This window comes from Schistocerca cancellata, chromosome 1, assembly GCF_023864275.1.
Source record: "Schistocerca cancellata isolate TAMUIC-IGC-003103 chromosome 1, iqSchCanc2.1, whole genome shotgun sequence".
Lineage (NCBI taxonomy): Eukaryota > Metazoa > Arthropoda > Insecta > Orthoptera > Acrididae > Schistocerca > Schistocerca cancellata.
This window is the reverse complement of record NC_064626.1, coordinates 567,891,327-567,917,638: the sequence shown is the minus strand read 5'-3', so window position 1 is coordinate 567,917,638 and position 26,312 is coordinate 567,891,327. Positions and strand designations below refer to the sequence as shown.

General features: G+C 38.5%; 1 protein-coding gene across 1 annotated transcript in view; it reads right to left on the bottom strand.

Annotated features, from left to right (window-relative positions):
• Nucleotides 1-1,578: 1,578 nt before the first annotated feature.
• LOC126181433 (midnolin-like) overlaps nt 1,579-26,312 on the bottom strand; it is a 233,951-nt gene continuing 209,217 nt past the window's right edge. The window contains exons 5-7 of the mRNA XM_049924770.1: nt 13,509-13,593; nt 10,121-10,519; nt 1,579-4,963 (exon numbers count right to left, since the gene is read on the bottom strand). Coding sequence (XP_049780727.1) covers nt 4,698-4,963; nt 10,121-10,519; nt 13,509-13,593 — 750 coding nt within the window. The 3' untranslated portion in view covers nt 1,579-4,697. The remainder of the gene's footprint in view (nt 4,964-10,120; nt 10,520-13,508; nt 13,594-26,312) is intronic.

Here is a 26,312-nt window from a genome sequence, read left to right as displayed (position 1 = left end):
GCACACTACATGCTGTATAGTAAATGGCAGAATTCAACATACTGCTGAGCCATATTCATATTTCATAACTAATAGAGGACCGTTTCTATGGCCGTTTAATTTCATTTGATTGTCTATGCATTTTAAATGAAAATTATGTAATTACAAATGGTTGGGATTCTAAAATGTATAAACTGAAATTTTATTACTCCCAGATAATAAAAGAAACAACTGCAAGGTTTCTCTTATACTTAGTAATTTCCATTTCTCTTCTTTGAAGTGCAACTTATCATTGTTAAAGCCAAGTCTTCTGTATCATTGGTTTCATTCACATAGTCCATATGTCCATTTAAAATAATTTTAATTTAGATAAGTGAGGTATGTATGTGTACCACACAACCATGTTTGAAGGAGGTGTGTTCCTTCAGTTACAATTAATAAAGCACACTTTTTTGTTTAAGTTGATCTTGGAAAAGTGGCATACTGCACTATGTGTAGCGAAAGTGTTTCGCTGAAAACTAATGTATTCAGTGTCATTCTTACAACATGACAAATTATGAAGACTACAGTCAACTCTTACCTTCCAAATGCCATGCCATACCATAGATAAGATTACCTCTAGTACACATATCCAAACTGCAATAGTTAATAATCGCACTTTTGTTCCATGGCTCCTACCTACTGCTCCATAAAAAACCAAGTTAGTGTTTACTGACTACACCACAATTCTGTTATTTTACAGTCATGTCATGTGTCATCAACATTAATTACTGTCCATTATTCCTCAATAGTAACTAACAGTTCCTAAGCTATCGGACTGTATGGAGCAAACTTATGTTTTATTTGGGTTGATGCAGAATGACTGATTCAGTCTGGTAGATGTGAAGAAAGTTTTATCCGAGAAGTGAGTTTTCCATAAATCAAGAGGACAATTATTGAATGTGTCATGTTAATGGAAGTATGGAAAGCATTTGTGGCATGCACATCATTCTGTTGTGATGAAAGGACACAGTTACTCTACTAATTATTAAAAATTATGTTAACTGACTGTTGTGTTAGCTCATAGTAAAATATTTCATCATTTCAAATTAAAAACTCAGGACACTTTAGTAATATTCCACAACACAGTATTTATTATTTAATTGGTTTTCAGCTGCTAGCTAATAATAAAAATTTAATTTGAAATGATAAAATATTTTACCATGAGTTAACACAAGTCAGTTAAACAAATTTTATTAATAATTCAACAGTTGAGGTATTAGCAGAGTAACTGTGTCCTATTATCACCACAGAATGATGTGCATGTCACAAATGCTTTCCACATTGACATTAACACAACATATTCAGTAATGTGTCATCTTGATTTATGGAAAACACACTTCTCAGATAAAACTTTTTCTGTACGTCTACCAGATGGAATCAGTCATTCGGCATTAACCCAAATAAAACATTTTTCCTTCCAAAATAATGTAAATATTTCACATCTATGACAAATGTCTCTTTCCAAGGGCATTAGTCTAGAAATTTAGATTTATAGTTTTCCATATAAATTTCAGAAGAATTTTAAGGAAGAATTGGTAAGAAAATAAAATAGAGAAGAAACCAGGAAGAACAAAATTTATTTACTCTAATCGACGTAAAGTGAAGAACAATTGCCTTGCAGTGTAAGTTATCTCCATAATTTATTATCGTAAAAATATGCCTTACTTCTACATGACCTTTGAACACAACATTGTCCAGTTTCCACTTCGGCACATATATCCTTTAACTGCTAAATGGGATTATATGGTTGATTTATTCCAGACTAAAAGAAATCACAGCACAATTCTCACAATTTCTTTCATTTTAATATGTGAACTGGTCACTGAACTTCATTCACAAATAATAGTAGCTATAATAATGTATGACATGAAAACGGCCAGTATCTCTCACTTTAAGCAACTAAAGTGATTTGTCGCTTTAACTGATTTATTTACAAAATTAAAGAAAATTATTTCCAGGAACTAAATGCCAATAACCATTACACTATTTGTTACCCTACTTGAACAACCATTCTTAAAATGCGATTGTGTATGAATTTGATTCCATGACTACAATGCTCTACAGATGTTAGATGTATTTCACTACAAGCTAGAGAAACCCAAGTAACGAGTGAAGAAAGCTTCCACTCATCTACACCAGAATTATTCTGAATTCCATACTAATATATATATATTTTTTTCTTACTATGCAGCTGTGAAGCAGTACTTTCATGATACATGAAAGCACATGCAGTTTTAAATTTTTAAAGAAACTTAAATTTATGGTGAAATTCAACTTAACTTTATCTATGATTTGACAAATCTACTGATTTACCTCTCTTCCTGATATTTATTGAGTAAGTCTGGAGGTAGACAATTTGAGTAAGACCACAGACTTTCTATTTAAGTCTGAGCAATGTTTGCAACTTTCTCAGAGAATATAGCAGGGGTACTGGTGTTATACATGTGAGAGTGTTCTTTGATTAATAACCTCTCCAACCTTTCCAGTAACTGATATTCCATGCATTACTACTTTCTTAAATCTTAACCACATTACCAGTCAAATTAAAAACAATTTGCCAGTGTAGAAGAGTAGTGTATTATAAATATTTAGACAAAGGCAAGCGAATTACAATTTGAACAGATAAAGCTCTCCTTTATATTGTTTACATAAAGCTTAGAGTGTACTGGGCTCCTGGTTTATATGTTGTTATATATCACACTTTAATGTACCTCTGTCAAACAGTCTTAACAGAAAAGCTTTCAGATTAAATAAATCTTTGTTGGTTTAAAAGTTCACCTTCCATAAGTATTTTTATTGAATTTCATCACAAAAATCTAGTTTCTTTTGTCTTGGTTGTATTCAACAAAGTGTTAAATTATTTAAGTTAAAACAAAGCATTTAGGACTGATTTGTACATCACTATCTTCATCTTAAAATGAAATTACATAAAACTAAAACAAATTTAACAACATAATGAATATATGTATCTCTCTCATACTAACTGTTTTACAATGCACGAGAAATATGAATGCAAAGTTAAAACATACATACAATGCAAGATACGACTGTTTGATACTAAATATATGTAAACATTCTACAGACATCTTCATCTTCAGAAATGCAATTACAGTAATATAATACATTACACTATACAGTATAATACATTGTTAATATATCTTGCTCCACTTTCTAAAACAAATTCACTGTAGTGAGTCACTCCACAAGAACTTTTGAACTAATTGGGACACAAACTAGTATTGATATGGAAAGTCACAGAATGCGGCTTCCACTAAACTATCGATGGGCTTGACATTCACAGAAACGAATAAACCTCCATTTTCTGAATCACTTTCTTCCCTTCACAAGGAAAAAAAAAAAAAAAAATAAAGTACTTTACATGAACTCTTGTTACAGGTTTTACACACACACACACACACACACACACACACACACACACACACACACACACACTGCCTCAATGCTTGAGCTTTCCTCAAGTTTTTGAAACAATGCTTTTAAGAGGGGCGCTTCGATCATGCAAATGATGATTTAAACATGCTTTACTATCCTCATTTTCACCCTGAAATGATGCCAACATTTTTTTCTTATTTTTAAATCTAAGGGATCTATTAGTGCAGTAGCATGGTCGTATTTCCTCTCATTGCTATTTTTTCCTCCACAAGTAATTTTACAGGATGTGAAGTTAATGCAAATCTTTTAATGGATGCAGCTATACATGCACACAAAATCCAAGCATTACAAAACATTTAATAATGCTTCAGTTCCATCCAGTACAACTCCCTCATTGCTGCCACAGGAACTGCGTATTTTCTTAAATGATTGTTACTCAAAAGACAGCTGTATCTCAAAGCAGATAGATTACACTACAGAAATATAACAACATTGTCCAGGAGCTAGAGAATTTCATACTGAATAACAGTTTTTCAAGCACTCAAACAGAAATGGATTTAAGCTCCAGATGCATAAACACCCAAGAAAAATTTACATAAACATTCTTTTTTATCAGCATTTATTCATTTAGTCATTTTTTAACCTCCAGGAGTTTTCACCGGAAAGAGCAAATCTAACATAACTTTTATTACACTAAAATGCATGGCCCATATAAAGTTATCTGCAAATACATACAAAGACATCGGCAAATAAAGAGGAAACTTATTTTTAAACTGATGTGCTTATTAAGTAAATGAGTAACTTCGGTCCTTCAAACTTCAGCAGCCCAACTCTGAGCTTTTAATAACAGAGGTAGAAATCTAAGAACACATTTATTAGGAAACTATCAGTAGGAATAGCAAATAAATATACATAATTCATTCTTGCACAGTACATAAAGTGTAGCCTTCTTGGAATAAATGAGAGGAAAACAACCTCACAGCACAGTTTTCATGTAACACACATTACATTACAAATCGCATCTTCCTACAAGTGAATGGTGTTTAAGTCTTAACTCTGAACAACAGGCTATCGAGTACTTTAAAAGCTTGCACATTGACGAGTGTTTCATTAATATCTACCAAAGAAATTACCGGAATACATAAAATTCTGTGGTATTGGCTGCAGCACAAGAAACACCAGAGTGACTGACCTCCAACTTTTGCAAGCTGGAGAGACTTTAGCTCCTCAGGTAGGCACCAGTGCCTGTCCCATTACACAGGAACACCTACAGTTGCTGCAGGTCAGGCTACTACAGGCTCAGGTGGCCCCACGTCTGCAGTAGTGGTACTCGGGGCACTCTGCTCTGCAGAATTTGTTGTATCCATCGGCTCGACACCTGACTGTGGGGCCAGCTGCTCAGACTTGGCAGACCACTGAGTTGTGTAGGGTGCGGCCCTAGCTTCGCGTCTGGCACGTCTGCGTGCTCGCCGTTCTTCCATGATCAGGCGCAAGTGTTCCATCTTGCCACGAGTCGCCTGGTTCTCTCGAGAAAGGTTTGCAGATTCGTCTGTAACAGTTGGAACAACATTATGAAATCACTTGTTTACTTTAGATTTCTAACACAGAAAGTTACATAATTTAAAGAAGACAATAAAATTAAGAATTATGCATTTTCACACACACACACACACACACACACACACACACACACACACACACACACACACACACACACACACACACTAAAATGTAAAGTAGTAAACCATTTTGGTATTCTTGATACATAATTATGTGAGGCATAGTTATCTACAGGTGACCCATTGCCCGTCATCACCTTGTGGAATTTCCATTATCAGGATACAACTTTTACCAAATTGAAAATTCACTATTTACTTTAAACTGTGCTTTATTAGCTGTTCTGTCTACAAGTAATTTTACAGGCTCCCACTCTAACCGTGCTTTTAAGTATTCAAACAACCAACTGCTTTACAAACGTCTACAGAAATGCCTCCCTTTAATTTTTCATCATTTTAAGATACATCACTGCACACTGACTCCTAGGAGCAATACACAAATTGCTTACTGCCTGGATGGGAAGAAGAACATTTAATGTCACCTAACACCCGCCAAGAAATAGCCCTAATCCATATTGGTATTTTTAGTTCATTCTGTGTAGCATTTGCACAACAAATATAATGATGTGCAATGAATCACTTTTACAATCACATAAAATATACACGAGTAATTCCTACCCACCACTTTTTAAATGTTACAAAAATAGAAATTATTCTACAAAATGAAAGGACTTGTCAAGGAGAAACTTTTGTCACTGTTTTCAAATTTTACTTTGTTGTCTATCAGACATTCTACATTGTGCAGCCAGAAAATAAGTTCCAGTCATGTACAGAGATCACAAGATTAGTTCAGCAGGAATGTGCAAGCACAGGAGCAGGTTGTGATATGTGGGAATAATGCAGTGCAGTTTTAGTCTTCTGACAGCAATGGTTACCACATAGTGCTAGGATAAAAAGGCTGCTGCAATACTGTCTCCCACCAACTGTGAGGTTATCAGATTTTTTTTGCTGGCTATTTGCTAAAGGACAAATCAATATTACTGGCCAAGATTGTAGTTGCTGACCAGCCCTGCTGACACCAGAATTGATGGAAAGGGTGTGGCATGCATTTTTACAGATCCACTGCTTAATAATTTCAGAACTCTCGTCAGTTACCCCAGATGTCTGTCAAGATGTTGCAACAAAACTGTCTCTCGGTGGCTCGCTTTTCATAAAGCGTGTGCAGGATAGGTGTCAAGGCAACTGACAAATGAACATACAACCACACATCTGGCTACAGCATTGACATTCCTGCAGCAGCATACAGAGGAAGATGGCATATTTCTAGACCATGTTGTCACTAGGTATGAAGCAAGGCAAGACATGTGGGATGTTGACAAAACACATTACACTTGGGCATGATAATGCCAGACTATACAACCAACGCTACACGAAATGTGTGATCAGTTTTGATGGGAACTCTTTGACCGTCCATCCTACAGCAATTCCTTCCCTCAAGTCCCTCATTTCTTCCCTCTAATGAAGCTTTTGCTGGCAAGAAAATATTCCCACGACAATGCTGGAATGCAGATTGAAGTGACTTCGTGGCTCCTGAAGCTAGTGGCAGACTCCTATGACATGAGAGCACAACTGATGGTGCACTGTTACGATATATGCCTTAACATTTGTGGTGTGATGTTGACAAGTAGCCACGGAACCTATGTAAATATTCCAATAAATATTTCATACTTAATGATATTTGGTTTCTTTGTCTGTCATCAGCACTTACTTAAGAATGCACATTGCGTATCAGTGTACGTGAGCAAAAAATTTGGTTGCAGCATTGTGTACCTATTTTTGTGCTAAAGACAACCTTAATGTGGAGCAATGAATATCTTTTTCTGGTATTGTGATTATGTACATCATTGTTTCTTTTGAAGAGCAGTGGATTATTTACATCCAACTCCATGAGGTAATAAATATATCAAGAAGCAGTAGTCAAAATGCACAACTCAAACTGTTGTCTGCGGATGATCATAGGTGATCGTCACATAATATTCTTACAGCATATTTTTAGGCAATGAGGACTGACTGCCTTTCTTAAAATTGAGTTATCCCAGAACACAATTCCATATGACATTGAATGGCAATATCCTAAATATGTTAATTTACTGATTTGTGCCTCCAACATTTGTAACGATTTGAAGACCAAATGTGGCTGAAGTAAGTTGTTTTAGGACTTCTGGAATGTGCTTTCTCCAATTTAAAGTCTTATCAGTACCTAAGAATGTTTAAGTTTCCACATTTATTTATTATTTCCTCACCACGTTTTACACTTTTCTTTGTTGTCGTACCTCTACCTTTAGATGGGAACACGCAAATTTGTATCTACAATTTAGGGATACCATTCACAGAACACCAGTGTATTGTCCTGTTAACATTATTTACCTTTTATCTGTTGTATGTATGCTTTGATTGATTACAATACTAGTGACATCGCAAAAAGAACTAATTCTGCTTATTGTACATTGGATGGAAAAAATAATAATAGCCTACGTAATATTGAGTCTTTGGAGGGGGGGGGGGGGGGGGTGGCGAATTTCTGTTTAGACAAATCTCTCCTCATTACACTTTTTAAATGATTAAATACAACTTTCTGCATGCTTTTGGTTAGGTATGAAATTGTCCATTGGTTGACTGTACCATCAATATCATAAACCTCAGTTTATCTAACAGGATAGTATGGTTCACACTATCCAATGCCATAGGTAAGTCATAGCCAATACAATTGCTATTTTGTTACGCAATCCTTGTGAAATTTCTCAAATAAGTATAAATAACATTGTCAGTAGAAAAACTCTTCTGAAATCCGAACTGTGATTACTGAGAGTATTTTTGCTTGGGAGGGGCACTAGAATACGTCACCTTCTCAAAAAGTTTGGAAAAATTATGTCAGTAGTGAAATACATAATAATTAATGAGATATTTTCTATCACCTTGCTTACAGGCAGGTTTAACAATGACATTTTTCAATCTCTGGAAAAATTTGTAGAGTAAGTGATTCATTACATACTTCAGATGAGACAGTGCTTATCATATGGAAAAGATTCTTTAGTACTCTGTCGGAAACACCGTCAAAACCATGTTAGCTTTTATTTTTGAGAGAATATATAATTTCCATAATTTCAGAGGGAGAAGTTAGTAATACATTCATGGGATTGAATTTTACAGGAGTTGCTCTTTTAATATACTGCTGTGATTTTGCTTTAACTTTCTGTCCCTTTATTTTGTACTAAATCTTTTATTCACAGTCCCTACCTGTGAATCCTCATTTGTAGCCCTTCCATTCAAGTGAATATATGTTATATTCTTTGGTCAGTTGTCCTGTCATTTCACTACATTGAATATAGCTTTAACTAGTTAGAATTACTGTTTTTTGGCAGTGTACATGGTCCTTAATTTTTTGTAATTTAGGTTAGTTTTTGTAGTGGGCTGGTACTACAGGATCTTCATTTGTTCTTGTGAACACATGCAAATTCCTTTTCTTTTCACAAGGTATTTTAATCCCTCTAGTTATCCATGCGTTGGTTGTTTTTCTAGATGGCTGTTTAATGTCCTTTCTGATTAGCTTATGTGGAAAGTTATTTTCACTTAATGATAGAAGTTTATCTTGGAATAAATTAAATTTTGTGTCAGTATTTGGTTAATTATAAATCTCATCCCATGTCATCTCTCAAAGTGTTTTTAAAAACATTGGTTCCAGATTCAACTAATTTTCCAAGAGAGGTGTTAATTCTATAAAGCATTATTTTGTTTATACTACATAACTGTGCATGAAGCCGAGACAGACAATTTGTTACTGGACATTTAGTTTTGTCCTTGCTTTGAGCTTCATCACAGGAAACATTATCGGTTAGGGGCTACCTTCTTTATCTACCTGTGGCAAAAAGGTATTTGTTGAGACCAAATCTTAGGATCCGAGGTTTCTAGATCATATTTCTTATCAGAATCATTTGGAAAATGTACATTGACATAATCACCAGGTATTAACTGCCTTCTGCTGTCCGACAGCTAGCACAGTAAGGAATCTTAAATTTCTATTAACAGTTCAGTATTTCTCAATGGGGCCTATATATTGTTATGATTAGAGGAACCATTTTTTTTATATTAATCACAAGCACATGCTTCTATGTGCTGATCACTACAAACTATTTGCCTCAATGTTTTTGAATTTTGTTCCATCTTAATACATGTAACAACTGTTTTTCCCTTCTAGTTCCTTATGAGTAATATGCTACAGTGCAATCTTTTGTACTTTTCTCACCCTGTTATGTGATGCCCAGACACACATCCTATGTGTGTCTTTCCACAGCTCCCAAATTTTCTAAACCGACAAGAAGCTCTTCTACCTTGTTAGTTCTCTAATATTCTGATGAAATAACTTAACCTTATTTTTCTGAGCATTCTGTATGACTCAGTTCTAGCTCAAAAAGAAAGGTCACTGGTGATGTTCCAAGGGTGAAAAATGTTTATTTGACCATTGCAATTGCAAATCCAGGTACCTTTGTTTTCTTAATGTGATAAAAGGAATAAGCAGCAGTCAGTCACCATGGCACGCACACGCGCTAGAGCAAAAGTATTGTTATTGGTTCTGTAACCACCAAATTTTAGTCACTTTTTGAATTGCCTTTTGCTGAATTCCATCTACTTCATCCTTCGAACAGACAACATCTCACTTTTTATGCATGACGGAAATGAAAGTCACAGTAACTAGCTAAATGTATTTCCATAATTATTACACTTTCTTCACAAACTTATTTTACATGGACAATTACTGTTGCTCCAGTATTACAATTTTATTTATGCAGAGCAGACTACCACATGCACAAAACCATGAATATGCAGTGCAGTTATATGTTATAACTACAGAAGAAAAAGATACTCTGCATTTAAAGTTAAAAGTGTGAGGCCAGCAAAATGGTATGTTAAGCCTATGTATTAAGAAAATTCCCATTGAAAATAATGACTATTTTGTCCTGTATATACAGCTGTAACTTTGCTCTTTCACATATTCCATGTGTGGCAAACAAACACTGCAATAACAGTAATATACTTTTAGTCATTCCATAGCATACAATAACTGAAAAAGTTATGCCCATGTTTTTATATACCTGATAAAGACTGGATAGCTGCTACATGTGGAACCTTGTTGGCTGTTGTTATTAGCTTTCCAGGCACTGGAGAAGCTCCTGCTCCTGCTGCTGCTGCAGCCACAGCTGAAGAAGATGCAACAGCTGCTGAGGTACTGGCATGTGATCCTGCAGCATGCTGCTGGTGCTGTTGATGGTGGTGTTGCTGCTGCTGGTGGTGGTGGTGATGATGGTGGTGGTGTTGCTGCTGCTGTTGTGGCTGCTGCTGCTGTTGCTGCTGCTGCTGTTGTTGTTGTGTACGACTTGCGTGTCGGCGGTACTGGGGGGTGGCACACAGCAGGTCATTTAAAATGTGAATTATAGTGCTGATGTCACGTTTCGGCCGTCCGAATCTATCTTGAAGTGCTGGATTCAGGGTACCTGTAATGACATTCCATAAAAATTTTTTTGGTACTTACAAATCCAGTTAAATACAAGATACACAAACATATCCTGTAAAAAACAGGGTGGTACATTCTGATAAATAATTTCAACTTTCACTATACTAACTTCAAAGATCTTACTTGATATGCATAATTTCAAAACACCTGAAATGATATAATTAAGATGACATGAAACCTCTGCCAAGATTTGCACTCTTGTGAGAACAGTTGTTAAACACTCAGAAGGGAAGAGGAAGAAAAAATTCACACATCAAGAAAGTATGTGGCTATTTCAGTCATTGCAGTATCAAGTCACATTTTCAAAGAACTTGGCAGTACAAGCTGCCTTTTCATTACAAAGTTTCATCTTCTAATTCGGATGCACACAATGATTCAGTTGGGATGGATGTCCAAATCATTTAATCCCCTCCTGAGGCTAATTCACCCACCAAGATTTTAATTGTTCAATATCCTGCATAGTGGCACTGGGATGGAGTTTACATCAGATTTGGCTCCACATGTTCTACCACAGAAAGATCTAGGGATCTTGCTGGCTGTAGATACCTCAACATCACACATACAGTTAACAGACCCACGTGTCATGTGTTGTGTATTCTCCTGCTGAAAAATGCAATCACAATACTGTTGCGTGGGACATAATACGAGGAGGCCGGATGTTTTATGTCAGGGTTCTCTTAATCACTACCAGACGTGAACTGAAGTCTTACACCCCATTGCTCCCCACACCATCACACTAAGATTAACATTTTGCCTCTCCAGACCTCTTCCCAGGTCACAGCCATACTCACTAATGATTTTCATCTGAGGTAGTACTGAACCACAACTCAACTGCCCGTGCACACGCCACCATTCAATAGTCCATGCTTCCCTGCCATGGCAGCTGTTAACGTTGTGATGTAAACACCAGTCTACACATTGGATGGTAATGCCCTACTCTAGATGCTGATTGTCTGCAACAATTGTGCAGGATGATGACACTGCAATGAGTCAATTACTTGTTCTCAGATGGCAGAGGTGGATGTGAACGGGTACGATGTGCTTGCAGCACAATATTGCGATTCTACCTTGTGTGTCAGATTTCCATACAGTCCACAAATAGACCACTGTCACATCAAAATGCCCCCACATATCTGGATATTGCAAAATTCGACCTGACAACTATATGAAAACCTGACAATAAGGTCCCTTTCAAACCCGGGTCAGGTGTTTAACTGTCAGACACAGAATGTTTACTCATGTGATTCAGCGACCACTCTACTTCTGACTCTGTACAAACTCCAGGCCCAGTAACAACACTAAATACGAGAGCACTCTGGTGGCTGCTATCATATAACCACAGCTCTATAATCGATGGTGTGTGCATGTTCAATGATACATTGACATCCAACCACGTCTTCAGGGGGGCTTCACTTTTTAATGCACTGTACTAGCTAGGCACAATTTTAAATCATGTGGGACATATTTCAATGGGGAAGTTATTTTTGGCTAGAAACTTAGGAAGTTTTAACAACTTCTCCCCATGTAACAAAATACAAAAATATGGGCAAAAAAGTGCCAGACCCTTTATTGAAAACAGCAATAACGAAAATTTAAAGTCATCTGAGCTTAAGGCAAATGGACTGTCATTAGATGACAAGATTTAGAACAGGTAATTCAGTGTGTCTCAAAACTCCACACCATAAATTTAGTCCACTCAAACAGACACACTTTTGTACAAATTTATTTATGTCTTATCCTCAGTTCTTATTTAACAGACATATGAATATGAAATTAACAGAAGATTACAAGAGCTTAATGGAAGTACATAAATGTACTTAAGCATTTATCAACTTGTTTCTTAGACAAAGTGATGGAGTTCAAGACTTAATTATCTCCAATGGGCAACTTACTCCAATGATGAGTGACCTCACAGAAACTCATGAAATAAATGTTTTTCTATAATTAACATTTTAATACAATAATATTTCATAACCAGTCATTTCATTTCATTTCAAACAAAACTCTAGGGTAAAGAAGCAGTCTCAGTATAGTGAAGCCCACCATCAAGACAATTGAGTGTTGTCTGTGTCCAAATGATTCAGCACGTTCATATTTTGTATCTAATGGCACTGTCAAGTGAAGAACAGGAGAGATTGGAGCTACTGCCTGAAATATTAATGTCTGCTTTGCAGCTCACACTTCACATCTGAGAATGCTCAAAATTTTGAAAGGAAACATTACGTTATTCATCTAAATTAAGACTTTCACATTTGAACATTGTAAAATTTATAATGAGCTGCACTTTGGATTGCTTATAAAATGAAGGATGGGCCTATCATGCCTGGCATATCTTAAGCCAGTGACCCTACATACTTAATCATCATATACAATACCGAAGAATCTGAACATTTACCAAGTGTGATGGTGAATTCACATGAATGCAGCTAACGGTCTACACCAGGAATTTACAATTCATTGCAAGAAGCAATTTCTTTGATACTGAAAGCTATAAGAATCTATGTGCTTAATGTACAGCAGATAACACAACCTAAATTTGTAGGAGTAACAGGAATGAGAACAGAAATTTTCGGAAAAACAACTTCCTAATAAACTTAACAAAAAAGGCAAATTTAATTGCAGGAATTTTACGTACTATTTAAAGTGACCACGACAATAAAACAGTGATATTGCAGGCATAAACTGGAATTTCAATAAGTGCTTTTTTGCCACAATTAATAGCTAATCCTGAGATATGTAGAAAAAATGCCATTATTCAAAATACCTCTGTGTGAGACTTTACGCATGAATGTGCTGCATATGTTTCTTTCTTAGTTTTTGTATCATTTTATTAACAATTCTTCTTCCTCCCTCCCCAGATGGAAAAAAATAAAATTAAGTGCAACACTAACAGCTCTGATGTACATAAGCTCCTACTTGAAAAATATTTTAACCACAGAAATGTGCATCACAGTGATTGCATTACTCACCAGAAAATGTGCCCGAGTACACTCCCTTGCCATGATGGTGCATGGATTCTATTATAGCGCCTTGTCTTCGTGCTCTTGCATTGTCCTGAAAATAGGGTGTTATATGTAAATAACCTGAAATTTCCCGTTTTGTCAACATGCAAATAATTATATTTATAATTAGTGATCTGTAGGCCTAATTAGTTCATATAATTAACCTTACAATTTATTACACAAGAAACAGTTAATCGAAAATAATGTTACAGCAGAATTGTTTATGCTTTAAGCTTCGAGATGAAACTTCATATGGGACTAAGATTGGAATCTGGCTAGACCTCTACCTTTATGAGGCAATGGCAAAGCTACCTACACTTACCTCTAGACTCAATCTTGCTGTTTTAATTTTCTGTACACTTTTTTATTCACCCTAATCCACAGAGGGTCTCTTTTATACTCTCCTGAGTTAGCAGTTCTAGCACAAAGTATAACACAGACAATGGCTTAACCACAGCCTGTGTGTTTTTCCATACTGAAGTTTCAATTCTGCAGCAGTCAAACTTGCTGCTAGCTTTAACCCAGATGTGGGTCACACCTCATAATCAATCTGGAAGGGTCTTACTAATAAAAGGAAAACGTCTGCACTCATGTCCTCATTTTGTATAGTTTTTACTCCTCACAGCTTTGGAACAGAATATACTTCACTGACGAGTGAAAGATTTATTGTAGTTCAATTTGTTTATGATTAGAGCACTAAAATGACAGGTTGACTTTCAATGTACATCTGATATGACACCAAAAACCTGTACATACAACATTTGGTTGTCAAATATTTATCAGTGAATGCTCAAATGTTCTTAATTTTTCTTTGCATTGTTAAGGCCCACACCACACAGGAAGAAAATCAAACTAAAAAATTTCACATCACTGTTCATATGCTTTTCTGCTACATTCAACATCAAGAAGAATCAAGCCACTAAATATCTACAGTACCAAAAATTTTTACTGAATGCCCACATATGAAGGGCACACCGAGTGTCATGGGCAGCCTATTGTCAACAACATTAATGTTTATTTGGTACATAAACTTAGCACATCAATGAAACTTACTGATTTTTCTGTCACTTTTTAATCTACTTCAGGTGATTAAAGACCAAGCTTTTGTATGACCAACATCTTAGATGTTGATTCCACAACTATGTATACATGTGTATGATGTTTACAATTAAAAGTCTTCCAACTCTTATTCTGTCTGCGACTGCTAATCTCAGGAAACTAATGTAGGGATTTTGACATGGTTTTCACTAATATATTGAATGATTAACAAGAAAGGTTTTTGTATATAATTTTACATTAAAGTTGAGGGTCAATTGCCCTCCATACACCAAGCATCTATCTTTCTTAGGCATTTCTGCATTTTATTTTGTATGCAAACACTCACAAAATCTCTAGATTATAATATTAATGCACAGTAGTTTCTGTCTCCAGTATGACAAACTTAGTTTGTGCCTGAAGTTATCAACATCTTACAGGTTTGTTGCAACCAGCTGCTAGTGTCGTAGTGTCACCACACCCACTTTGCAGAAAATTTGGAGTTAATAACTGTGGTTAAACTCAGTGGGCCAAAGCCCTAAAAATTGGGACAAAGAAAGGATGCAAATTTTCAGTCAGTGTACACCTACATTACGAATAAAATTTATACACTCGTACAACATTTCAGTGAATGTTCTGTTCTAACTTTAGGCTGGTAATAATAATAATAATAATAATAATAATAATAATAGTTGGGTTATGCGTGCACACTGGATTTTCTCGCCGCCAATGTCACTTTGAATACCCGCACAACACCAACTATCTGCAGAAACTACTACGCGCGTACAAGAGGAAAGAAAACAGATTTTCGGCGCTGAGGCCGCAAAATAAGTCTGGCATTCATACTAGCGTTGTTATAGTCCGAATGGATCAGGTTATAAAGCTCCGGACCAATGAATGGGCAAATACAACAATGCAGCACCGTAAGTCATTTCGAGTCCTGCTTCGGGACTAAGGTTCCTAAAAACCTTGACACTCTGGGAAAATCGGGATATCTGGCGCGCGCACACACACACACACACACACACACACACACACGTGGCGGCGCCCAGTGAGAGTGAAAGCCAGCCAGCGGGCTCGTCCGCCCATGTGACGGCCTGGCCTCGCAACACCGCCTTGCGACACCGCGGCAATGTCAGTCCGCCACAGCCGCAGGCGTTTCACTTTAACCCATTTACCCGTTTCGGTACAGCGCGCCGGCTCGCGTGCCGACCTTGATTGATCGCTTGCCGCGACATTTTGTGCTTTGATCTCTGGCGACTTGACTGTTCCTAGAGCCATCTGGTGGATAATACTGCGGTATGGGCAACGATGAAACGACAGCAGTGTTTCAGAGTACACCAGGGTTTCATTTACTTGTTTCGTGTGTCATTTGTACCATTAATCTTTACGTTGTGGAACGAGCCATTTTACATTCACGGTACACATACGTTGGTAAATACGACTACATGCTGATCATTTATAATTTTTTAAAATGCTGATGTGTATTACGTAACCACTACATTTTCTGATTACTATGGAACAGGAGTTGTCAAGAAGAAACTTTCAGTTTCTTTTCAAATTTATCTTTGTTGTGTGACTTATCATTCAATAAGTGCTCAAAAACTGATGGCATCATTGTGTGCTCTTTTTGTGCTAAAGACAAACCTTAACGTGGAATAATGAATGTCATTTGTTGTTCTGTTAGTCTAGTTGTGAATATCATTGTCCCTTCTGTGCTTCATTGGATTATTTACAACAAACTTCACGAGGGAGAAAATATGCTGTGAAGCATTATTCAAAATGTCTGAACTCCTTAAAAATATGCCTCCAATTTCATTGTGGATGACCACCACACATTCGTACAGCACGTTTTTGAGCAATGGACACCATCTTACTTACCCAGAACACTATCCCATATGACAGAAAGAAAACACGCAAATCTACTTAGTGATTTGTCTCTCGCCAAGATTTATAATGGTGCGGAGTGCAAATGAGAATAGACATGCTTTTTTCAGTTTAAATTCTCATCTATATGGACACCAAACATTTTTGAAGCATTTATCTTCATTATTCCCTTTCCACGTGTTAAAACATGCCGTCGGTGTAGTAGCTACCTTTATACATGTAGAACTCTATACGTTGCTTTTTGAAACATTTGCAGAAAACCAGTCAACAATACTTTTAAGAACATTATTTGCCATTCCTTTTGTTATATTTACGTTTGGATTGATTACTATACTCTTGCGATCCACAAAACAATTAAGGTATGCTTGTTTATTAGTCAAGCGGTATTTACGTCTACAAGAAATATTGGACCTGAGATTGACCTTGTCGACCCCAGAAATGACTTCTCCACAATCATGAGAATCTGCCGTGCTTGACTGATTGAATTATTAAATATAACTTCTTGCATTCTTATGGTTAGATTTGTCCATTGGTTAATTATTCCATCACTTCAACAAAACATTTTATCTGGGAGAATATTTCAGTTCACGCAGTAAAATGCCTTTGAGTCACAGAAATTCTTAACAACTTATTTTACGATTGTAAAAGTTTGCGAGTTAATCTGTGAACGGCAGTTTTGTAATTTCCCTGAAATCCAAATTGTGATTTACTGAGGATATTATTGTTGCTCAGGTCGGATGCTATTCTAGAATACATCACCTGCTCAAAAATTTTGGGAAATAACAGGAGTGAAAGGCATAAGTAGTGATCATCTGACATTTCCCTTATTACCTTTCTTACAGAGGAGTTTAACAACAGCATACTTCAATCTTCCTGCAAAAAATACTCTGTTATGCATTACAAATTTAAGGAAAGAGAAAGCTATTATATGGGACCAAGTCTTTGATACTCTGTTGGGAACACCATCAAATCCAGATGAGACTATTTGTAAAAAATATATTATTTTCTTAATATCAGAGGGACAGGTTATATTCGTATGAGCCAATTTTTCAACATACTGGTTTGTTTCTCCTCTTTAAAACTGAGTTTTATTGTTTATCGGACATGAGCTGCTATGTGTGCAATAAGAACCCAGCCACTGTAAATTCAGTGGAGAGAGAGAGAGAGAGAGAGAGAGAGAGAGAGAGCTAACTGGCTAGTACATCGGAAACTGGCGAGGAGAAAAAAAAATCTGAAGGAAATTCAAGAAAACCTGGGCAAAAATTTCCACTTGTTGAATCAGCGGCAGTTGTCTGCAAGCTAAGGTAATACCTGTGGCACAGCAAAGGAACCCGCTAGTATATGATTACCGGAATAGTAGTAAACATCTTGGAACATGTCAGATGTTATAATTATTTACGGGTAATACCAGGAAGCGACAAGAAAGTTTGAGAACTCTACTCCGGTTAGTCTTCTCATATCTTTACAAAATCCTGACTAAAATTGTAATAAACAACTTCACAAAAGAACTGGATTTATATCAACCTGCTGATCAGAACTATGGATCACATACAGACTATTCGCCTTCCTCTTTAAGTAAGAACTGAATATAACTCAGGATTTAGCTGGCCTTTATGGGTAATCTAAAAGCTTTCGCCTCCAAGATGATTTGGGCAAACAAGAAGGCTCTTGGGAATGCCAGGATAAAATCAATGCATATAAAGCTCCTGAAATACGTCTATCAATAGGCGAAAGTTAGAGTGGATTACGACGGTATCAGTAAGATCCTAAACGGCAAGGGTGTTTGCTAAGGTGACATCTCTCCAAACCAGTTCACCCTTGCACAGGAAAGAGTATTCAAATCTCTAACTGGAATAATAGTGCAATAAAAATAAATGGTTCGCACGAAATCTCTGCTGTTCGGCTATCATGATGAGGATCGTAAGTGAAGATCTGGAAGAAAGAAAGATTTTTATCCAACTAAAACTTGACTCTGCAAAGACTGGAAATGAACACCAATAAAACAAAAATACGAAGCCCAACCACTTATAACCGGAAACCGATCTATAGAAGTAGTTTATGAATATATCTACCTTAGCCACAAAACTATACTAATGCAAAACAACAACAAAAAAACCAAATGTCTCAGGACTGAGCTGGGCAGCATTCCAGTATCCAAGATTTATGCTGACCAACAAGGATGTCAAAAATAACCTGCAGGCCAAGGTCTATATCTGCATACTATCAGCTACAACCTACAGAATGTTAACTGACTAAGGTAGGAGTGTGTCAACTAAAGCGCTCGCAACAAGTCATGGCGCGACAGATGCCAGGAGCCAGCCTTGTCCTACGTGAGCGACCGACTTCTGGATACGCGACACAACAGACACAAACATCCATCGGGCGATAAGCTGGGGTGTCCTGCGTGCGAGCGACCATGTCGCGCTACAAGATGGCTGCTTAGAGCCAACCAACTGTTTCTATAAAATAGCACCCCTAAACTGGAATACTGTAGCTGGAGAGTAACGCTGCAAAATTAGATTTACTTAAGAAAATAAAGCGAAAAGGAATGCTGTGCATGAACTTTATAAAGGGAGGAATCTCCAAGGAGAATTTCATAAATAATATCAATTACGAAGATCAGACAAATTCTTCGAATATGCGTAAATGAGCAGAGGAGCATTCGACTATCTCATCAATAAATTAAATACTAATTTTTTTTACATGAGCAAGAACTGTTAACAGCCAATAAAAGCGGAAGAATGACTGACTACCCTAAATATACAGATAAATTACACAGATTAATAACGAATGCAAATATGTAGAGGTGGTGTAGAGTTAGCGTTTTAGCTCGTGAGTGCGAGCATCGGAAACATCCTGGATTTGATTCCGGGTTCTTATTATATTTTAGCTGACCCAGTTACAATTCTATATACTAATTTTTATGTATACTGTTTGCACTGCATCGCTAAGTACATTTTTAAGTTCTTGACAAGGAACTATCTTTAAGTGTACACACACCTATCTCAGTTTATCACACGTTAAATTCCCAATAAATTGCAATGAACTATCAACTTTTACAGATATCTGAAGTTGTAAACATAATTCATCAGCAGTCAGTGTTATGGCCAAGCGTTTCAATTAATCTAAATCGTCTGTAAAAGTAAAGCATACAAAATTTTTGAGAAGAAAGTCTAACGTTTTGTTTAATTATTTGTCAAAGTATGAAATAAAAAATATTAGGGAAACGTTTGGTGCACCTCATTTTCTGTTATGTTTTCGAGCATCATTCAAAGGCACATAGAATGTTTCTCTGATGATCTTTTTTCTTTTATACAAATCATTTCGTAAAATATTTTATTTCTTTCATTTTTATTTTCAAGTTTTATTCAGAAAGCATGATCTTACTGACTCCTCGTTGGTCTTCCTAACGTACTTGATTCGAAGGAAGCCTGTTTGGCATTTAAATACCGCACAAATGATTTCTTTATATGCAAAGCAGCTAGGACTTTAACAGATGAAATTTTTGACACTTCATTTACGTAGCTTGGCAGCAGCTTTTCGTGAAATATTTCAATTCTTCCTCAACTCATTAAGTTTTCGTTAACTACCTTGATTACTTTGAAGCAATTAAATATTTTCATGAAAAATTAGACCTCACGCTGGTCACTTCGATACCCTGTTTACCTATTTCTCTCCCTTTGTTTGGCTATGAAAATTCGGACGAAACCTCATGGTGTAAAACGCAGGGAGTCTTTTTCGTCTGCTCACGCGTTTACAAAAACGTATTGATTGTCATTCATATGACTAAATAGCCCCTTCTACGTGCTGTCATTTCCAAAAAATTGTTTCAATATCTCTAACCGTTTCAGATACGACGAATTTACGGTCACTTGATTCCCGAAGCGCAGGAAGGTTCGGACGCGCCACGAGCGACCCGTCCGCGGATATAACAACCAATATCTCAACTTTAAATACAATTTAGATACATTGGTTACATTTCATACGCAATAATGTATGGCCTTAAATGAACTACACGGAAATTCTACGCAATGTGATTTTACCTCTGCAAACTCTTAAAAATTTCGTGCAGCACCGTTACTATGACGAATAACGAAAGACGTTCAGACCTTTATCGTTTGAAGATATCAAGCTATAAGATGCTGAAGAATCAAATTTTTTCACCGAATAGTTTTCTTAAAATCGGGTAAGTATCTCATAGCTGCCGTCGAGTCTACTTTGCCGAGAAGACACGTGGCTGTCGCTTTCTGTCGCGCGTACTGCAGCGACAAGATTCAAACACGTTTGAATTCAAACGTCGCCAGTTGCAGCGGGAGACAGGCAGCGACACCGATGTCGCTCACGTAGGACACTTCCTGATCTATAACTGCGGTTGTATTTTATCGCCTGAAGCTGTCTGCCGCTTCTGTCGCTTACAGGACGCGGGCTTAGGGATAGGAAATGATCAGAGGACATTAGAAAGAGAAGAAAGTTAACAGACGTTTAGAATTTCAGACTGAAGTGGCAATGGGTCGGACACGTAACTCGATAAGATTACAGCAGATAGACCCCTAACATCGTTCACTGGAGACCAAGGGTCCACATGAGGCATTGACAGGCCCCAAAAGATATGGCTTATAAAGCTGGTGGCTGGAATACTATGGTACCATAAACTAAACTCCGCCCGAACAGACCATGAAGTCCCAACGGTGCCGATCGGCCGCCGTGTCATCCTCAGCCCACAGGCGACCCCGGATGCGGATATGAATGGTATGTGGTCAGCACACCTCGCTCCCGACATGCGTTTTACGACCCCGGAGCCGCTGCTTCTCTATCAAGTTTCTCGTCAGTTTGCCTCACACGGGCTGAGAACACTCCGCTTGCCGACAGCGCTCGGCAGACCGGATGGTCACTCATCCAAGTGTTGGCTCAGCCCGACAGTGCTTAACTTCGGTGATCCGACGGGAACCGGTGTTACCATTCCGGCAAGGCCGTTGACAACACTATAGTACCAATGGCATGAAGTCGAGGACAATGGAAACACATGGGAAAAGCCTATATCCAGCAACGATTGAGCTGGACTGAAGACGACGAAGCGATATGAAACGGGATAATGTGAAATAAGTATTTATGATGGTGACTGGCAGGATTATTTTTGGTGGATTTTTTGAAAGTGCAGCGCATTATTCGAAGGAGATTGTGCGACATTTATGCTGCATATCTCGCGAAAGGGATAATAAATAAATGACGGCGTGTACAAAGGCACATAGTGCCCAAATATTGCGGACGTCTTTGTTGCCCAGATGAACAGTAACACACATGTAACGTTTCTAGAAGCTTGACTGCCGAACATGATTTCTCTAGTGCAGAGGCAGTTAAAGCAAACTTATCATAATGCTTCCAAGAACATGCCATGCTGCGTACTATAATACAGACAACGTATTACGTTACGTGAACATTCCAGAAAAGAATCTGATCACTGGAGACATTCACATTTATATTTCTTTTCGTTGTGCAAAGACGTCCACAACACAGTCTTGTTCCAAAAAGACGAAGTGCAAAAAAAACAGCGTTTTGTTTTGCTCTCTTTGGTCACATTTTTTAGCATTTCTCTGAAACTCCATCTCTGCTGATTTAGGTATTTACAAACTTCATGTTACAATGTACTTTACTCAACGTAACATAAGAATGAGCCTTCAGCATGCCGCAGCAGCCATGTTAGCTGGAAAAAATTGTGCGTGTGCGTGTTTTGCTGGTGGGGTGGGAGGGGGGTCTCTAAGCTTCATTCCAACAGGTGGACGGAAGTATCAACCTGTGCCGCAGCAGGTAGTCGGGGCTGATGGTCACACACAGCTAAACAAACCGCCGTAGCACACAGAAACGCTGCCAGGTAGCTGGGACGACCGTGGCCCCTGCCCCATACCTGCAGCAGCACAAAAGCGAGGTAGCAGCCTTCAGGACGCACAATGCCATTCACCTCGCGACACCTACTGTGCTGTACCGCCCTCATCAGATACCGACTGCCACGACGCGGTATTTACGGTGCCTGCAGCCCACTGCCGCAGCTGATACTAACGAGGATCTATTCAGCGCAATCGGACATTCCTACGTGCATATGCAAGAAATACTGTGAAGTCTAAATTCGCTGAAAACGAATTCCTCGGTTCCAGCAGTCTTAGGTATACATCTATTACGCAATAGTGGTATCAGAATTGGTGCTGAACCGGAACTCTAACCCTAATTTCCTGCTTATCTCCCTGGACCGACCCAAACTTCCACAGGTCCCACCGTCTACATCCTACCGTAATTAGCACAGTTGTGAATTGTCAGCAGTGTGTCTTAAGACATGTATGAAAGTTAATACTGAAGATAAATAACAGACTACGAGCTGGACGAATTTTGCTATCTACACAGGGAGATGAGTGAAGGAAGATCATGCAAAGAAGAAACCTCATGCAAAGTTGTCTTTGGGTCAAATTTTCATTAGTATCTCTAAACTACGTACCTCCTGCTGAAAGGAAACCCAGCACGGAATCCTAAAATAAACGACGTAACGATTATAAGGGCTCTAACAAGATAACTGAGTATTCTTGAACGTCGCGATTCTGGGTATCATGCCTGAGAAAGCAGGCAGAAAAGCTACAAACGTGATTCACAAAATTGTAACCATTACAAGTAGGTAACTGCGGCTTCCATAGAAAATAATCTAAACATACCACTAGTGTATACTAACCGCTGTCACGTATGGTTCGAGTATCTGTGCTCAGATTGCAGCTTAGTAAGTCAGTTTTATAAGTTGGAATATTTCAACGAAGAATGTTAAGATTACTAACAGTGGCATTAGTAGGTGGCCAACTGTATGGGTTTTATTGCAGTTTCGTAGAGGAAGGTGGTGGTGGTGGTAGTAGTAGTATTTTTATTTTTTAGTAAGTACCAGGAATAGTTAATACATACATTATTAACCACAAAAATTTAAGTTGTACAGCCCGATTAGCTTCCCAGTAATAGGCTGTAATTGTTAAGAATAAATGTAGCGCTAAAGTAGTAGTAATTGTACGAGGCAAACAGTCAAAAAGTATAGACCTTGAGAACAGGAATATATTCAATGAAAGCTACGTTTGCAGCACAGCTTTATATGGGTGTAGGAAATAGACAATGGCGAAGAAACGGTAGGACGCCTTCGAAAGAGCTACTTTTTCAAGGAATAAATGAATATTCCGCAATGAGTCATTGCGAAAAAGTATTAAACCTCAGAGGATAGCTGGGCACATGGTGGACGTAAAGAATCGCAGAGCAGGCATATATGAGAGAGAAGAGAGAGAGAGAGAGAGAGAGAGAGAGAGAGAGAGAGAGAGAGAGAGAGAACAAATCGTGCACGAAGGACAGAACAGTGCTCTTTCCTGGCAGAACTGTCGCTTTTCCACCAATTTTGAAGCAGTCCAGGTTTTGTTGTTCTGCAATGGAGAGCGTACAATATACACGTGGACGCAGAATCTTAATCTCTCCGCGTAGAAGCGACACTATTTCTTGCCTAACTACAACACGGTAGCCGCAATCAACATCTTTCGCCGGCACAGTGACAGCTGCAGTTCGACATCCATTTTAGGTAGAGACCACGCGTGAGACGGGCGGGTAGAACTGGCTCATGTCCCCACATTAGTCTGCGCACGGGAACGGAGTTTTCTCCTTCCACTGGCCACACCCCGCCCGCTCCACCACTCTCGCCAACACTCAATATCGAACATACATGACAGTATGCCAGTTTTAAAGCATGGCCTCGCACACACGCGCTGGAAACGCCAGTACGTTGTTTAGTCTCTTCCACGACGAGGCTCACTTGCCATGTTTACTGCTGCGCCCAGCGACAGCGCTGATTTCGGAAACAGCAGTAGGTGGGAAAGATGTTAGCTCTAACTTTAAAGCAAGTTTCGAAATTAAGTGGGTTGCCCTGACCCACTTGGCTGAAGATGCGCCACGCAGTTAAACACAGATGTGCGATGGCAACGCACGTGGTAAATGTATGGCTAGGAAGTTACCACTGTCAACTATCACGGGTGCGGAAGTACGGGCCATTTTACGTGAACGCACTGTCTTGAAACATTACCGAACATAAAGCAGGAGCCTACATGAAACGGTTCCTGAATAAGCGACCGCTACTTTGATGCACCAGCAAGCCTGGGTTAGTAATTTGAACCTTTTGTATGAATGCTTCACTTAACCATTTATGCCTCAGCGAGACGCAGAGAAATAGCTTCACAAATTGAGCAAATAATGCTTTGATCCACCTCTAGTCTTTGTGCAAGCAGTTCTTCGGCTTGGCACTGGTAAGAGTTGTTGGATGTCGTCCTAATGGATATCAAGCTAAATTATGTCCAATTGGAGAGTTACAGCGTCAAAATTCTTTGCTGGTCGGAGGGCCCCGACTACTATGGTCCAAACGTTTCCAACTGGAGAGAGATACGGCAACCTTTCTGGCCAAGGTAGGTTTTGGGAAGCACGGAGACAAACATTAGAAACACTCGTCGTGTGCGTGCGGTCATTATCTTGCTGAAATGTAACCCAGGACGGCTTGCCATGGAGGGCAACAAAACGGGTCGCGGAATAACGTCGACTTAACGCTGTGCCGTAATGGTGCCGCGAATGACAACCACAGGGATTTTTCTTCGAAATGAAATAGCATCCCCAGACTTCTGGCGGTCGGGCCGTATGGCGAGCGACTATCAGGTTGGTATCCCACCACTGTCCGCGATATCTCCAGACACGTCTTCGCTAGTCGTTGGGGCTCTATTCGAAGCAAGACTAATCACTGAAGACACTTCTGCTCCAATCAATGAGATTCCAAGCCAGTCTTTAGTTCGTTCAGGATTGGTGGCTACAATTGTTCCTTAAGGGAATCAGCGTCTGCACGTTCTACGAAGCAAACTTCCTGGAAAATGAGGGAAGCTACCTTTTGCGCATCAGCAGTGGTCCACCTTCGGGACTGCCACGAAAATTCATGTTTATTTTCCACGGATCCACCGTCATCAGTGCGGCTGCATGACTGTCAGTTAATGACGGAAGCCCCGTACACTTAACCGTTGCGAATATGTGGATTACAATTTCCAGTTTGTCAGCCGTTTGACAGTATTATTCTTTCGACAAAATTTCTAGATAATTTTAATCAGAAGGTAAGTAGGTATGTCATCGAAAAGTAACATCGATACGATGCTGTCACTATAGATAAACTTATATTTCATACGTGAAATCTTTACTATCAATTAGACATGGGTGTGGTTGCTTGCTAGTTTATTTCTAAAAAAATAAAGTTCAAATGGTTCTGAGCACTATGGGACTTAACTTCTGAGGTCATTAGTCCCCTAGAACTTAGAAGTACTTAAACCTAACTAACCTACGGAACTCACTCTCTCACACACACACACACACACACACACACACACACACACACACGCACGCACGCACGCACGCACGCACGCCGGAGGCAGGATTCGAACCTGCGACCGTAGCGGTCGCGCCTTTCCAGACTGAAGCGCGTACAACCGCTCGGCCACAAAGGCCGGCGTTTATTTCCTTTAACATGAAAAATTCATTGAGGTGGCTTAGTTGTTGGGATATCGGACCTACCTTAGGTTGGGATGGCGATTTTAATCCCCATCTGGGCCTCTTATGTTTAGGTTTACCAACGTTTTCTAAACTCGCTGAAGGAAAAAAAATGCTATTATCCTTCGAAAAGAACACTGACAATTTCTCTCACCAATCCAAGCTTGCGTTCCGCGCCCTACGACGTTGACTGCAGGCTAAAAAAATTCTTCCTTTTAAACAGCGAATGGACCTTCCCGTTTCCTAGTCAGTTACTCAGAACGTCTTATTAGG